At 39.1% G+C, this 16,429-nt stretch overlaps 1 protein-coding gene across 2 annotated transcripts in view; it reads left to right on the forward strand.

The window, feature by feature from the left end:
- LOC110158841 (ecto-NOX disulfide-thiol exchanger 2-like) overlaps positions 1-13,017 on the forward strand; it is a 75,530-nt gene extending 62,513 nt beyond the window's left edge. For both annotated transcript variants that reach the window (XM_055159432.1, XM_055159433.1), the window contains exons 7-15: positions 869-1,081; positions 2,698-2,804; positions 3,843-3,957; positions 5,062-5,249; positions 5,928-6,077; positions 6,618-6,674; positions 7,105-7,213; positions 9,847-9,932; positions 12,090-13,017. In XM_055159432.1, the coding sequence (XP_055015407.1) occupies positions 869-1,081; positions 2,698-2,804; positions 3,843-3,957; positions 5,062-5,249; positions 5,928-6,077; positions 6,618-6,674; positions 7,105-7,213; positions 9,847-9,932; positions 12,090-12,221 (1,157 nt within the window). In that variant the 3' untranslated portion in view covers positions 12,222-13,017. The remainder of the gene's footprint in view (positions 1-868; positions 1,082-2,697; positions 2,805-3,842; positions 3,958-5,061; positions 5,250-5,927; positions 6,078-6,617; positions 6,675-7,104; positions 7,214-9,846; positions 9,933-12,089) is intronic.
- The last annotated feature ends 3,412 nt before the right edge of the window (positions 13,018-16,429 follow it).

Consider the following 16,429-nt stretch of genomic DNA (forward strand, 5'->3'; position numbering starts at 1 on the left):
TGACACAATGCGCACGTCAGCAAACACTTGGAGGGTTGGGGAAAAACACAATTTCCATGAGATAAGACAAGACACAAGATTAGGTCCACAACAATGAGACAGGACAGGATTTTTTGCCATTTTGGCTTCTCAAGAAATGTAACTCATCAGCATAAACCATTCTTTGTCCAAGCCAAACATACGCACATGGAAATAAACAATAATTTTTCTTATGTGTGCACAGTCTTGTGGCAATTTTGTCTCAGGAGATCTTGTTCCATCCCAAGCAAACACTGCCAAAAAGTTTGAAGTTAATCTGAAAAAATTGCAAGATAGAATTAAACAACACATTTTTAGGAGCCTGTGATCAATACGAGCATTAATGATCCTATTTAAGTGTTTGATTTTCAACAAAAAGGTGATAAACTGAAAACTATTGGCTAATGCTAGCAGGCCTGTGACTGTAATTTTGTGTGAGATGGACTTAGTCAGTTCTTTATGGTCACATTGTGTTGCATTAATATTCAGATTAAAGTCTAAATTGAGATAACAGAGCTTCAGACAGCACAGAGTCCAGTTAGCGTCACACCCCCAGGAAATGTTGATGACATTAACTGCAACGTATCAATAGTGCCTTTACATTTGATGGAGATTTTCATCTGGAGAGTAGAAAGAAAATAGAGAATAGAAAAAAGATTGAAACAATGCCATTGCCAATGTGTGCTATAATTAAAAAGACAGTCCAACAAATATTACATTGTTTGACATTTTGGGCCATGCAGTGTTTACAGTATTTGTTTGGCTTTATATTAAACCAGATGTGTTTACTCTCCAAATACTTCCTTTGCTGTATACCATCTGACCTGTATCTTTTCTCTGTGTGTTTCAGATGATGTGAAGTTTGCCGAGGCTGTCCGGGTGCTCCTGACCTGGCTGGAGCGAGGTGAAGTCAATCGCAGAAACGCCAACAACTTCTACTCCATGATCCAATCCTCCAACAGCCACATCCGCAGACTGATGAGTGAGAAAGCCCAGCATGAGAAGGAGATGGAGGAGGCCAAGGAAAAGTTCAAGAGCGCACTGGCTGGGATACTGGGCCAATGTGAGTTATTTGTACACAAACACTAGAAATAGATGCACCAAATATTCATCTTCTGCCCAGGGTAGAACTGCGGTCATTGCTACTTGTTACTAGGCAAAACTAACAAAAAAGTAAGTATTGCTTTTAACTTAATGTTTTAATTACCTATAAAACCTATGCTATAATTCACAACACCCAGGAATTAAAGTGCTGGACTGGTACGAGTTATGGTAAGTAGATGCAAGCCAGGAGAGTCGGACAGGGGGAACTGCAATCTCTGGAGTATGACATTGCAGTCTTAATCATAATTTCAGTCAGCTATTTTTTTCAGATTTTAAACTATATTTTAATCATAGACAGTAAACACAACTTATTATGCATATTTCCAAAGTAATAATTATCATCTTATCAGTGTTTTGGTATATTTTCCACCTCTACATGTAGTGTGGGACTAACAACACAGTTTGCACCGAGGATCCAGAATTTCCTGCTGCCCTCCAGATGTTAAGTTGAAGTTAATTTTTAAATCGTACTCGAAGTTCTCCTTTTTCTCGACATAGAAGTGGAGAACAGAAATAAATGACAGGTGAGGCTGAACATGCTTTAGAAGTTAGTTTTCATCTGAGAAAAATCCAAAGGAGGCAGACTGCTCCCACACCTCTGACAGCTCTCAGTGCAGCTGCACAGCCCACGGCATTTCAACTCCACAACCCCACCACATGCATGTGGAATAAGATGCAAACATCCTTGAAGGCGTTGGTGAAGCAGAAAATTGTTTGTTTTATGTATTGTTTATGAAATGTGATGGACGATGGACGATGGAACATGTGGCCATGTTTACGTAATTGACATAATCAACAGTTCAGATAGGAGTTCAAACCAAATGCATTGTGTTTCTTCCTTCGCATGTGTTTCTGCTAGCAATTCTATTTTTCCTATTTTTATTTTGGACAGGAGTTACTCAGTCCAAATCTAAAACTGACTGACAAACAGTACATTAGCTCCACTGCATAAATATTGGCTCATCAATATCCTGCATTTATCATGCTAACCAAGAAACACCTGATGTTTTTTACTTTATTATCGCAGTGTTGGGCTCTTGGATGAAGCTACAGATCTGCAAGTGTTCTTTCTCTAAATACACACACAGTACAGTTTGTGTCTTTACATTGACATGATTGAGTGAAATAATTGTAGTAAGAAGGGGCAGGAGTTTTAACAAAGTTTAGAAGCTTATTTTCCATTAGTATGGGAGACACTGTTGTTCGTTCCAGTTCAGTGCAGTCCAGTCTGGCTATGCTTCCATTGTATGGAGTGCCAGCCCCATGCTGGCACAGCACAGAAATGCTGAATGAAATTTCTCTATCAGTAATTACCCACTCTTCTATTAGCAGCTGTCTCCTTCAGGTATGTAACCACAGAGCATGATTTGCAATGTAAATTAGATTGTTTGGTTGCTTTGCCTCGAACAGGGCATGCAGTGCTGTGATGGTAAGTCTAACACAGACTTACACATACATAAAACAGTTCATCAGGTTGAGTTGTTGACTCCAGTCTCTCACACTCTGCTCCTTCCCAACTGCCTCTGTCTCCTGCCCCCCTGTGGATGCTCTCTGCCCCCTCCTGCACCTCCACAGTTGAACAGATTGTGTCTGTATTCCAAGCTGCTTCCAAACAAAAGGCATGGGACCATTTCTCCAAAGCTCAGCGCAAGAACCTGGACGTTTGGCGTAAGCAAGTACAGGTTAGTACACTTATCGCAGATATTTTTGTAAATTGACAATACTACCCAATTATGTTTTACACACATATCTACAATTCAGTATTTGAAATTAATCTGAATTCTGAATTATAAGTATATTGGGTTAAGAGAGGTCAAGTAAACACCTTTTCCAAAAACTGGGACAAAATTTTCTATCAAAAACATATTTCCATGCAAAATCTGCCTGTTCTGCTGCCTTTCATGGTGACAAGATACAGTCTTCTTGGTGAGTCCAATTGCTAGTACTGCAAATGTTTTCAGAGCTCAAATGAACAGCCCTCATATCATCTCTGTTGGCTGAACAAAGTTAGTTGGAGCATGAAATTGTGGATTTTTTGCCTGGGTCTATTGGATCTTATAGGTTCTTATCTGATTGGTAAGTTCCCTTTAGCTTTGTACAAAACTCTATTCTGTACGCACAACTTGATTTCTATGATAACAGTCTTTTAAAGGTAGGTAAAATGTTGTAATATGTACTGTATGTTTCCATGTGTTGATCTGGTATGGAGGAAGCATATGCTAGGTGTATGTATGAGGGTGATAGTAATGGCCAGATAGTAAAAATAGTTAATATAGCTCATTCTCAGACAATAAAGACAGCCTCATGTATTAGCTGAAAACATGTTTTTTACATTGATGTCCAAGGTTGAGGCTCTTATGTTCAATAGAAAGAGCAGAGAGGCAGAGGTAGTTAATCATCAGACTGACAAACGGAGGAGCACTCTGTCATGTTGACCGACTGCAGCTTGGAGCCACAATCACTCCACAGCCACCCCCTCTATCATTGTCATATGTGTTTGTGTGTTTGTTTATGTGTGGTACAGCACAGGCGAGTGTGTGTATTTGACCTCTGCCACGGGCATTGCTTGATAGTGTCAGCTCACAGATATATACTATTTACTCTTTTGGCTGCTTTTAGCTCCTTTGATGTTTCATGGGAGCATTTCACTCAGTGTCATTTTCTGCTGAACCTTGTGGCTTACGATGTACTTCAGATTTTTCTGTTGGTTATCTTTGCAGGAGATCAGAAACATGCACAATGAGCAGCTGATGGGGATCAGGCGAGAGGAGGAAATGGAGATGTCTGACGACGACATGGAAGATCCCCCCAGCAGCAAACTCTCAGAGGACTCAGGTCTGCTGTGTGCTGTTCTCTGCCTATTCAGCACATACATATCAGCTACACAACGCTTCGGCATCGCTCTTGACATGACAGCCCATAAACTCATCACCATCTCCAGGGGGTAACAAACTGCCAACAGTAGAGACAGCTATATTCTACCTCTTAGCATCTGACAACACGTTCTCATGAAGAAGAGACATGCTAGCTTCATGTCTCATCTTCAGAAACACTCTTTGATCTTTAGACCACACTACTGCAGTTCATAGTTGTCTGCCTTTTAACCACACGTCCATGAATAATGTGCAGTTGTCCTTTGGGCCTGTTTAGTTGTTATGTTCTGTTTACATAGTATTTTTCGTCAAAGCTTTTAATCATTGAGCTCTCTGCCATTAGCAAATGTGTACTTTTTATTAACATTCAAATGCTTGCACCTGCTCTTGTCAGCTCAGCCTATTATCTGATGCAAGCTTGATGTTTAAATTTCAATGATTTGCATTACTGTCACATTTCATCTCTCCATGCATAACAAATTGTCAACCTATTTTATAGGTTTATTGCTTTTAATCAGTATTTTCGACAATTTTTGGGTGGGCAAAAATGTTCAGAATATGTTTTGAGTGGCTTGAATAGCAGTACTCTTAACTGCTTAAACCTTCTGCTGTATGTTTTCTTTTATATGCCAGTTGTTCTCTGTGGACACTCAGAACATGAGCTCACCCTACACTCAAAGCATGCACGTAGGATAGTGCTGTGTAGGAGAAGGCTTATCTCCTCTGTCCACTCTGCCTTTTCCCTGAGAGCTACTCCTAAGGTCTACAGGAGGAGCAGAGCCAATAAAAGACATGAATCCTCCTACACTTATCTCACCAGGGTTTGTTAATGGACTTTATTGATAGCAAAATAATAGTCATGTTATTGGATGTACAAATTCAGCATTACCTTCCTTGGCTGGAGTCATTTTATGAAAGGAGTGAGGTATTTTATTGTAGACGTTCATCAAGTGGACAAGGAGTATGTTTTCAAAGAGAGTAGGAGAATCTAATTTATTATGTTTAATGGTCCTTTTATTGTGTTATATTCATCTCATATTTTTATCTTTGCGCTTGTGTCTTCCAGTTGTATCCCAAGCCGAAGCACTGAAGGAGGAGAATGACTCTTTGCGCTGTCAGCTGGACGCCTACAGGAACGAGGTGGAGCTCCTCAAACAAGAACAGAACAAGAACCAGCCCCACAGAAGTGAAGAAGAGAATACGCACTCACAGCAACTCAGCTTCCTCCAGCAAGCTTTGCAGGGCATGCAGACGGTACATACGCTACACACACTACGGACATTATATATACACATGGTAAAAGCAAGAGTTTCTATCTGCGTCGATGTTATTTTTAAGAACGGGGTCAGTCAAGGGAACCCACTAAGTTTTCTCTGCTACCTTAAAAAACTCAGCTGTCATTTATTTATAACCTGATGCTCAAAGATCTATTTGAACAGTAATGCTGTCTGAGCCAAGAAGTATTTGAAACTCCAGTCCTGTTGTAAGAAAGTTTTTTAGACTGACTTTAAGTGGATGAGACTGTTATTTGTTGTGATTCGCACAGTTTTGGAAAAAACTCAAAGATGTTATACCATTTTGAAAATGCAGTAATCACAATTTTAGACACTGCAGTGCTTTTAATGTTTAGCACACATATGTTTTTTTTAGTTTGTTGTTTTTTTTTTTGCATTTGCCATTGCTTAATTGTCAAAAGATAAAAGATGAAGATAAAAATAAACCACAACATCCAATTATTACTTTCACAAAAATATTATTATTATTTTTTCCCTTCAACACAGGGCTGCTTTCTGTCATGTCTGCAAATGGAGGCTGCACATGTCTTTACTGCAGATTTCTATCATTGCAAATTCTTCCACATTTCTTTTCATAAATGCTTAATGAAATGTACCTTTAAAAATAAATACTGAACGCACTCAATTATGGTTTCAGCAACTCTTAAAAATGCGCGAGGACTTAAAACAGCGCGAGTCAGACCTGGAGAAGAGTTTGGACGACAAACAGCAGCTGAAGAAAGAAGTCCAGACCCTGAAGGATGGTCTTCAGCATCTTCAGAGTCTACAGCACACAGACGGAATGCAGGTGGGGGATTAAACTTTACATTTTATTAAAGACAATCTTATTTTTTCAATCACTGGCACATTAAATCGTCATTGCGAGGAGGTGAGGTGACTCGGGCATCTGTTTTAACATCCCCCATGGAAATGAAGTGTGTAGGGAGACTTTGTACAGGCTGTACTATGTTGCTTGACTGAGCTATTCCCCTACTTATGCTGATGGAAGCTTCTGGGGTGAGGGAGGTCTGTGTGTCCCTATTCAAACTGCTGTGCCTGTGATTTGGCTTTGGCTATTTCAGGAAACCAAACATAAGAAACCCACTTTAATTAACATTAGCATTGTATCACATCTTTCTCTATATGGTAATAAGAATAGAATATGGTGTGCACTGTTAGAGAAACTTCTTCTAATAAGGATTCATGGAGATGGAGAAGGATTTAGCTCAAATAAAAGATGAACAACCTTTCCCAGCACAAACGCATGTCGCCATATGTCTGTCTGTGTAAATGAGCACTTAGCTGGATTCACAGTGTCTTTTCCTCATATGTTTCTAATCTACCACAGCTGGAGACGTTGCAGGAAGACGACAGAAGCCCAGAGGAGAACGTTGATCAAACCACTGTAAGCTCTGTCTCCTATCACCTCCTCCAGTCACAGCATAGATCATTGCAGGACCTGGAAACTTCACACTCACCATGCGTTTTAATAATAATACAGAAATTTTTTTTTATTGAATTGTAGGTTTAAATTAGACACAAATATAAGATCCACCTTGTTTCTATTGCACTTCTCTCATACTTAGTTTTGCATGGATTTACTCTACTCCTGTTGTTTACACACATAACAGTTAATTGCTTCAAATCATCAGCATTATCTTCAGCCCATTGGTGCTAACTCAAAATCTTCTAACTGCATTTGTTCCACTTATTTATGGGAAATTTGTTATCCATTGAGCATCATGTCAGATTAAATGTGTTCGTTTAACATGATTATAAACAGGCTTCTGGCTATGAGCAGATGTATTTAAAGCGGTGGTGTCTCTGTGTTGTAGGAAGTGTCTGTAGCGTCCACAGTGGTGTCGTGCAGTCAGGAGAAAGATGCTCCAACAGAGAGAAGTCCACAGAGCCCTGTCCAGTCAGAGAGAGAGGCTCTGCTAGTTGGTGAGATCACTTCACACGGCCACAAAATAAACCCATATAAATCTGGGTCTGAATAATATATCAGATGGCCAGTGAAATATGGATGTGTGCAGTATACGTTTAATTTTGTATGAGCCTTGGCTGGGTACATACAGTACATTTGGCATTTATATTTCACTGTGGGCCACCTCTAGTTTGATCCAAATATGAGTAATATAGATGAAGAATGTGACGCGATAAAATTATAAAAGTTAGTGGATAAAAAAAATATGTTTCAGATTTTCTTTTGAACTTTTTGTAGCATTTGTGTTATAACACCATTTAAAGGAAACATATTAAAGGTTGTATAGAAGATTTTCCAAGGAACGAGAAATCCAGCGACTGTTTGTCGTTTTGCAAATGTTGCGCATGCATGAAACCACCCCCCCTCCCCCACAGCTCCCTACGTAGAAACGCCTCCTCCCGCCTCCTCCTTATGCCAGAAACAGGTTTGTTTCTAGAAAACAAGTACTCATCGCTGCACATGACTTGTAAACAACTAACTACAGTGTTGGTTAGGCAAGGCGGAGAAGTGAGGAGCGGGGGAGGGGGTGCGCGGACATTTCGTGCGTGGAGAAGAAGTGAGGAGCATGGGGAAGAGTGGAGCGGGGAGCGAGGAGAGGAGAGAGGAGCAGTGCAGAGAGGGGATGCGCGGAGATTCCGTGCGCATCAACTAACTACAACACGCAGCAGCAAGCGGGCTCTTTCTTTGCATTGAAAATTACGTTTTCAGGCATAGGATATCACATTCGTGTCCTGAAAAACGTTTGTCTAGCTCTTGGAAATAAAGTACGTTTTCAAAATAAGCAGAAGTGACCTGTCCAGGAGTAATTTGGCGGCCAATGTCTTTAGACCCTTTGTCTGCTTCAATGCACGCCATCGCTGGAATGAATCTCCAAGAATCACCTTCTTTCAGCGACCTCAAAAACGGACTTTCTTTTGCCGCTAACTGCTCGTAGATTCTTGTCGCCATTGCAACAAACTTTGTGCGAACTGCGAGGAAGACATAGGTCAAAAAGCCACTAAGAACTGTTGCTTTGGTGGAGTAAACAGCGTCTGTGCATCTTGCGTCTGTGGACTGTGTGACAGGCGTACGTAAACCACGTAATGGCAGCGTGCAGGCAAGTCAGTTACGCTAGAAATGTAGGGAGTTTGATTGACAGCCTATCAGCTAACAGATAACGAGGCAGTCTCATTATCTATTGGCAAATGTTTAGCCCCACCACGTCCAGAGTTGATGAATTTTTATTCTCTTTTTTTTGGTCATCATAATTACAAGGCTACTGCACCTCTATAATGCTATCATTGACAATTTGAAACAAAAAAAAATCCTCCATACAACCTTTAAGTAAAATTTACTTTTAAGGACTTGTAGCCATGTTATAACTGTGTTCTGTCATCATTAGTAATTTTTTTTTTCCCCTTAAATACAACTATCTCCACCCACTGCTCTGTACATACTTGATTATTCATCCAATTCAGACTCCAGGTCATAGGTGCAGGGTTCAAAATGTCATGTAGCCCTTTCTCAGCTATAAAAACATTTCAATGGAATTATTTGGCTCACTACAGTGAAATGCCACAAATCTCCATTAGCTCTGCAGTTTTGAATGGAAAGTTAATGGACTTGTTTTATGAGCTGTTAAATATTTAGGCATACAGTGAACAAATGTGAAATAATGATCTATGTATGTTACACTTTATTACAAAATAAATACCTGGTAAAAATACACTTATTACAAACAATGTGCCCCTATTCTTATCCATGTCAGGTTGGCATGAGTGCACAGGGAGTGGGAGGGTCTCCTCCACTAACGTCTGTGCTGTCTGCCTCTGAGCAGATCTACTGGAGCATCATCACAAATAAACATAGACAGAAGAACTGCTCCAGTGGGTGGATTCATTTGAATATAGCACCATTATATTTTACTGTAACAGGTTATTTAAGGTCAAGACGACTCATGTTTATGTATGTACTAGTATGTGCAGTACTCCAAGGCTCGTACACTGTGTGACCTTTTTTTAAATGTCATAAACCTTCATAAACAGGTCTAACTATGTCCCCAGATAGAAACAAACATTTTCAAATCAAATACCACGTTTTCTGATACTAGTTATAATGCAGATTTATTCTTCATTACAAAAACATTGGACATGATGCCCCATTTATTTAGGTTTTAATTTGGTGTTTTGGTTCACAAGATAATTATTCAAACAGAAAGCAGAATCAACCACACACAAGTCTCCTCTATGTGCAGGTTAAGACACTGGTCACAGGTTGAGATGTGATTATATTGTGCTGTAATTGTGTGGATCAAACTCACTTTTTAATAATGTCCCTTGTTAATATTGGTTCATGAGCATAGGTTAAAGTTCAACAGAAACACCTGACCCTCTCTTTGAGCTGACACAGATGTTTCAGAGCTGAGGGAGCACAGCTTTGATGGGAGATAAGAGCATCAAAGTGATCATCAAACCCTCACTAATCTCACAGCACAAATACAAGAGTCTTTACCAGCTCTGAAACTGAGGAGAGGATCCTGCTCTTCTTACAATCACACATATTAGACACAAGAGGGACTTATCTCTAATGTGTTTTCTTTGTTGACACTCAGGAATCATCTGTACATTTCTTCATGTTCACCCGTTCGGAGCCAGCCTCGAGTACATCTGCTCCTACCTGCAGCGTCTGGACTCCAAGGTAACAGGCTTAAATCAATGAGAGCTCTCACTGCTCATCACAGTTACACAACTACATGCTCACTTAATGCTGCAGTACAGTGTCAGTATCCCACAGGGCAGGCAATAGTGGGCCTCTTGCTAAAGCCCTGTTGTGCACTTAAGTCACCTAGTCTATCCAAGACAATCCTTCAAAATATTTATTGCACTGCAGCATTTTGTAGTTTGCTCTTGTGACGTTTATTTTCTATTTTTCCTTCTGAGCTTAAAAATTAAAGTTTTCCAGTCACCTGTTGGTCTCCATGAATTACTGCATTACCTGGAATCTTACACAGTACAGCACTGAACCTATCTATCATTCATTTATTCAATTTGAAGTGTTCTAATGCGAGAACATGGGAAAAAAAAGGCATTTTTACAAGGAATTGGCACAAGATCTCATGTGACTAGATCTCACGAGACACAAATTAATCCCTGGTGAGTTAATCCCTTTTGAATCTATTATTATTATTATTATTATTATTATTATTAATTTACTGTCTTGTCTGTGGTTGTAATTTTACCAAAACTGAACCTGTCAAGCCACTAAATTAATCACACTGTGGTGATGGACCCCATATGCACAAGCTTGCCCTGCTTCTTTGGGAGTCCATGTTTTTTTAAGAGTTAACACATATGGCACACATAATATATATGTTAAATGCATGTACATATTTATATATATGTATAAAGGTGTGCCTTGTGAGATTATAATTTAAAATTGTGGGGGAAAAAAAGGAAATTTAATTGAATTGAATAGTTAAGCGTCTGGAGAAGCTGTTTTTCCTAAAAGCAGTGCAACAGTATTCACAAAAAATATTAATTAAAATTACACGATTAATTTTTTTTACAAAGTATGTCAAAATCTTGTTCTTGCTGACCCAATCTCGTTTCTCTTCTCATCTGAAAATTGGTTCTTGTCCCACCCCCATTTTTTATCATAATGAAGATAAGTTAAATGCCATTATGTGATACATAAATCTCCATGGAAACGGGCCAGAAGAGTTCCATAGTGCACCTTTAACCTTGTAGATAGTTGGTCCTGACTCTTGAATCCTCTGACACTTTTTCATTTGCACCTTGTCTCTCTGGGAACAGCCATTTATCCCCATATTTCTGCACCGGTATTACGGCTATTCCTGCCACTTTGAGGAGCTTTCAAAAGTGCCAACTGTCAAAGTCACCTCAAAATGGTAACTTTGGCAGTAATGGCCATTTTAGCTTTCCCTCACAGATGTACCGTTGGAGGAACGAACAGGCAGGTGTCAGAGCGGTCATTTAAGTCACAATAAAGCGACATTTTATACTCAATACAGTTTCTGATATACAGGGTTCCCACGGTCATGGAAATCTTGGAAAAGTCATAGAAACTGAAAATGTCCGAGAAAAGTCATGGAATTTCACTCTAATCTCTTTCACGCAACTAGACATTAGACTGTTATGATTATTTCTGAACCTATGCGCTTTTTGTTTAAAAGAGACAACAATAAATGCACTGACAGTATATCAAATGTTTAAAAAGTATAATACCATACCATAAGGTGAGTGGAAAGGGTTAACATTTCATATCTAAAAGTATGCTCAATTCTACACATGTAGGATGCCATAAAGCCACGGAAAATTCATTTTAGGTTACGAAAAAGTCGTAGAAAACTTTTGACATTTTGTCAGTGAAAAAGAGTGGGAATCCTAGATATAAAATTTCTGCAATAACTGAATTTGTCTCATTAAAGATTTGAGTATGTAAGTAATATTAAATAAAATGTAGTAACTATATAATATATCTGCGTTATTCCCTGTGAATTAATTTGTCCTCTCTCCAATATAGTTAATTTAAAGAGGCATTGTGTAACAAGTGCAGATGATTTGGCTTTGTCTAGAATGTTCCACCAGTTTATATTCCTCAAAAACAACTTGGGAAAACCTGGATAGTTACAGTGACTCTCCACAGATCTTTCTTCTACTTGACCTGATGGCATCACCTGCTTTTCTCCATGTAAATAGATCCCATACTGTGGAACATTCGAGACAAAATAATAATATCTCTATGAAGACAAGCAGCTAACAGACTCTCTGACAGAAAAATTTCATGGTGCATCTTTAAATTATTGTTAACTATTTGTGCATTGCGTGTTGACAGATCACCACAAGTGAAGTGGAGGCGCTGCTCTCTCGGCTGCCGTGCACCTTCAGACAGGAGCTGACAGGAGTAGGAGCCAGTTTAGAAAAACGTTGGAACTTTTGTGGATTTCAGGGCATCAACAGTTTATAGACTCCTCCCTAACAAGGAGACATGGGACATTATTCTGGTGCGAAAGGTTGACCGAGCTGAACAGAGTGGTGACAATGTGGATATCATCCTTTTTACAACTGAAACCTCTTGTTTAAATGTTTATGTGATTTGTAAAACTAAATAAATGAACTGAATTATTGTTGACCGCTTTAGTGAAATGCACCATCATTCTTTAGCCTTCTAGCAAACATTAGGTTAGGACTGGGTGACAAAGGCCAGTTTTGTTTTTTTTTTCTCAAATTGATTGATGATTAATTTTTATTTTTGTTTTATTTTATTATCTCATTAAAAAATACAAATGGTTTACGATATTCATTTTATATATTGTTCATGTAAGTTTTATGATGACCTCTCCATTAAAAAGACCCCAGTTTATCATTGATTACAGACGACAGATTTTTTATCAGAATTAAATTTGATTTCGTAGCTCTACTTTACGTTTGTGAAAGTTATTTATCCTCTGTAATTTAACCCAATCCTATATGTCTGTGCCCCTCATCTCACCAGTGTATAATGGTAACACACAAGAATGAATGTGAAAGTGGATTTGTGCATGTGTCTGTTTCAGCTCTCTGATTAAACAGCCACGATACCTGTCCTGGGGTCCAAAATTACAAAAATGTGGAAAAATTATTTGAATGATTACAATTTTTTCTCAGCCTATGGGACGACATGGTCAGTCACAAAGTTATACCAGAGATTTGTATTATAGTATATTGGTATTAGGATTTTTTGTGCAGAATATGTGATTTTTAATAAACATATTTTTTCATAACCTGTTTTCCTGCTATTTTGATTCATTGGGTTATTTAAAAATACCTAAAAAAAGGGGCATCCTGACTGAGTTTTGGCATCACACTAAAGCTAACAACAATAAGCATGCAAACGGCGCACTTTCTGATTCTAAAACAATAATGCTTTATATTTAGATGCGGACAGTACACAGCTGACTTAGTTTGACCTAAAAAACTGCTTATACAATATATCTGTAGTGGGGCAAGATGAATTTCACTCAAATAGGAAAAATCTGGTACTTGCACTTTAAGCTTTGGGTGCACAGGGACAGGGCCAGTGCCGGGACTGTGAAACACAAATGAAAAGACTCAGCTCACTTCTTCAACACGGGAATAGGCAGATGAACATCGCACACAAGCTGATTTTAGTATTTGTTTGTTGATAATAATAGATTGTCTGATAATTAATCAACAGTTGGTGTGAACAAGAACAACAAACAGACAACCCTGACGTCAGCAATGTCCCATGTTGTGTAGAGCGTCACTGACAAGGTGGCAACAGCAACAACCTGGAAAACTAACTTTTCTTGTGAGGGCCCTGCTGTCTGCCTGTCAGCTTGTACCTGCTTTACTGCTCTCCACAGCAAACTGTTTAGACTAACTGTTCAGCCAAAAATAGGCTAAAATAAAAGCATGTTTTTTGTTTGTTCTTTTGGGTTTTTTTTATATTGCTTGGTAAAATAACTGGGAAAAAATCTGCATTATAACAGTGAGTGGAATCACCTCTCCATAGATCTGATTTATAAGTTAACATGGCCTGGTAGCATTATTAGTTTGCCTCATGAAACATTGCAGACAAAGCAATAACATCTCTAGGGAGACAAGTAGGTGTGGTGAACCTTTTACCAGAAAAATTACATAGTGCACCTTTAATAACACAGGATTCAATTTCTGAAAGCATGATTGATCAGTCTTGTAGTTGAATTGTTGTTCTCTGCATATGCTCTATGTCACAGTCAGCCCTCTGAGTGGACCTATATCTGTGTTTAACTTAAACAGTCGTAAGTGAGCTATGCACTCCAGAGTCTGACCCCCATATCTCAAGCATATATTTACCTGGGTCTGGTGTCATTTCTTAATAATTATTTATTTATTGAACATCAACTACCATCTCCTGATGTCAATTTTATTCACTAGAAACAAAATGCTAAAAGTGTAATGAATGCAACGTGGACAGTGGACCACAGCATCCAGAGAGCTAATGAGAGTGACTGTGTGCTTTTACATTGTTTACAAAAGCAAAATTAAAGCAGCATGAATGTCATTTCACACATTCATATTCAAATATATGCGGCCCAAACAAAGAGCTATGTTTGATGTTTGCCTTGATTTTATGCAGATATGCCACATTATACAGTGTTTGTGATTGCAGGCATCTTTCCTCTGTTCATAGATCTGACAGCTGATTACAAAATAAACTCATTTGCATTGGGACCTTTACAATCAAACACTGCAGCATCATGTACAAAATCAGCACTGACCTCATTAAGCCATGTATTCAATATAATTAACATGACATTTGTCTGCTAGTGTGTTTTTAAGGATAAGTACAACACACTGTAAAATGTTGAAAAATAAGATTTAAATTGACCTCCATTATCTGTTTAAACTAATGATTCAAACTTAAATCAGAAGTCTATTGGTACAACAGGACCCCACGACCCCATTAATACACAAATTCAACAGAGAAAGGTAAAAAGGTTCCTCTGATGTCTCTAGTGTGTATTTACCCCACAATGAGTGATAATTGTATTACGTAACAGGTATTTATATTCAAAGGTCTTATATTACACAGAATTGAGTCTTGTGAGCTTTAAGCCATGTTATAATGTTGTACTTGTCACCTCCTAAAAACATACCTGAAGTTGTGGTTTGTTTCATTCACACATGTCTGAGTAATCCTTTATTATTAGTCTGTTTATGGGCCCTATCTTGCCCCCAATCTTAGCGCTAGCACAAGTATGGGGCATGGAGGTGTGCTGTGTCTGAATATCGGGTAGAGTGGAGCAGATTGAGGGTGTGGTGTGGCGCGTTCAGTCAATTACTACAATTGAAAAAATAAATATCAAACTAGTCCACTGAAACACAACATGCAACATGCTTTTATTTGGAAATATTTTACGATAATAAAATATTAATAAATTATTGTGTGCCCTGCGGGATGTTCTGCGCCATTCAGATGCCCTCCCGCAGCAGACCACATCCCCTCACCTGCTTCCTGTATCGGCTTGGCACAGCTCTATAGTTTGGCTTGAACTGGATCTGTACAAAAGCTGCTCATTCACATGAGGCCATTTGCAGCACTGTTCTAAAGTGTGTTTTCTTACTCTGCGGTCCTAATGCTGCAATGTCGTGTGGTAATTGTTTAGTGCATATCTATGCGCAAAGCTGTAAAATCAGAAAGATTTATATGACAATAAATGTATTCCATAGTCCACAAAACATCCACTTGTGTGGGACTAAATGCAGTGGACACCTGTGAGACAAAAGTGCTAGCAGTCAGCAGCAGCAGCCGTGGAAACCTGTACCTCCGGTGAAAGACAAGGGACAGGCTGAAGTGGACTATCGGCCCAGGACAGGCGGGAGCAGGTGCAACCAGGGGAAAGAGTAAAGGAGATCAGCAGGTCTGATGTGGGATGAGGAGTGCACAAGAAAGACACCGATCTGCTGCATAATGGGAGACAAGAGAACACAAGCCCAACCAGTTCTGTGACAGCCCACCCAAATTTCTATCATCCTGGCACCTCTACTGATGTATACTTACATGGGGCTCTGGAGCTGTTTTTGTGTGTATATATATATATATATATATATATATATATATATATATATATATATATATATATATATATATATATTTATTTATTTTTATAATTTTTCCCCTTTTTTTCCTGCACCCCTCTTTGCTGCCTGGTAATGAGGCAAAGATTGCAGACATGACCCACGCTGGCAGTGATTTTAAATGCCACAGCGGTCACTGGTTAAGATGCCATCACCATATATGTACCTGTACTGTCCCACTCCAGTCCACAGCAGCCAAGTACAGCCCGACCTGGACACGCCCATACAGCCCTATCTTGCCACCACTCGAGTGTTAACAGGGGAGCGTTTCCAGATTAGACAGGAAACAGCTGACAGGAGGTGCGCTCACAGCTCTATAGCCTGTGATCAGCAATCATAACCCGCAGCAGTCTTTGCGATTGGACAAGTCTCATGAGATTCTCCTGTGTGTGTGATGGATGTGCACTTTTTGTTGCATGTTTAAAATCATTTAAGACTGAAAAATTTTGTAGTGTGTGGCTGGCTTTACTATCAGCAAGGTCCTCTTTTCACAGATCTCACCTGTTGGCTTAGTAGCATCACCTGCTTGTCTCCATGGAGAGTTTTGCTGCC

The sequence above is a fragment of the Boleophthalmus pectinirostris genome, unplaced genomic scaffold (genome assembly GCF_026225935.1).
Source record: "Boleophthalmus pectinirostris isolate CB_2022bp ecotype Guang Dong unplaced genomic scaffold, ASM2622593v1 HiC_scaffold_23, whole genome shotgun sequence".
In the NCBI taxonomy this organism is placed as follows: Eukaryota; Metazoa; Chordata; class Actinopteri; order Gobiiformes; family Gobiidae; genus Boleophthalmus; species Boleophthalmus pectinirostris.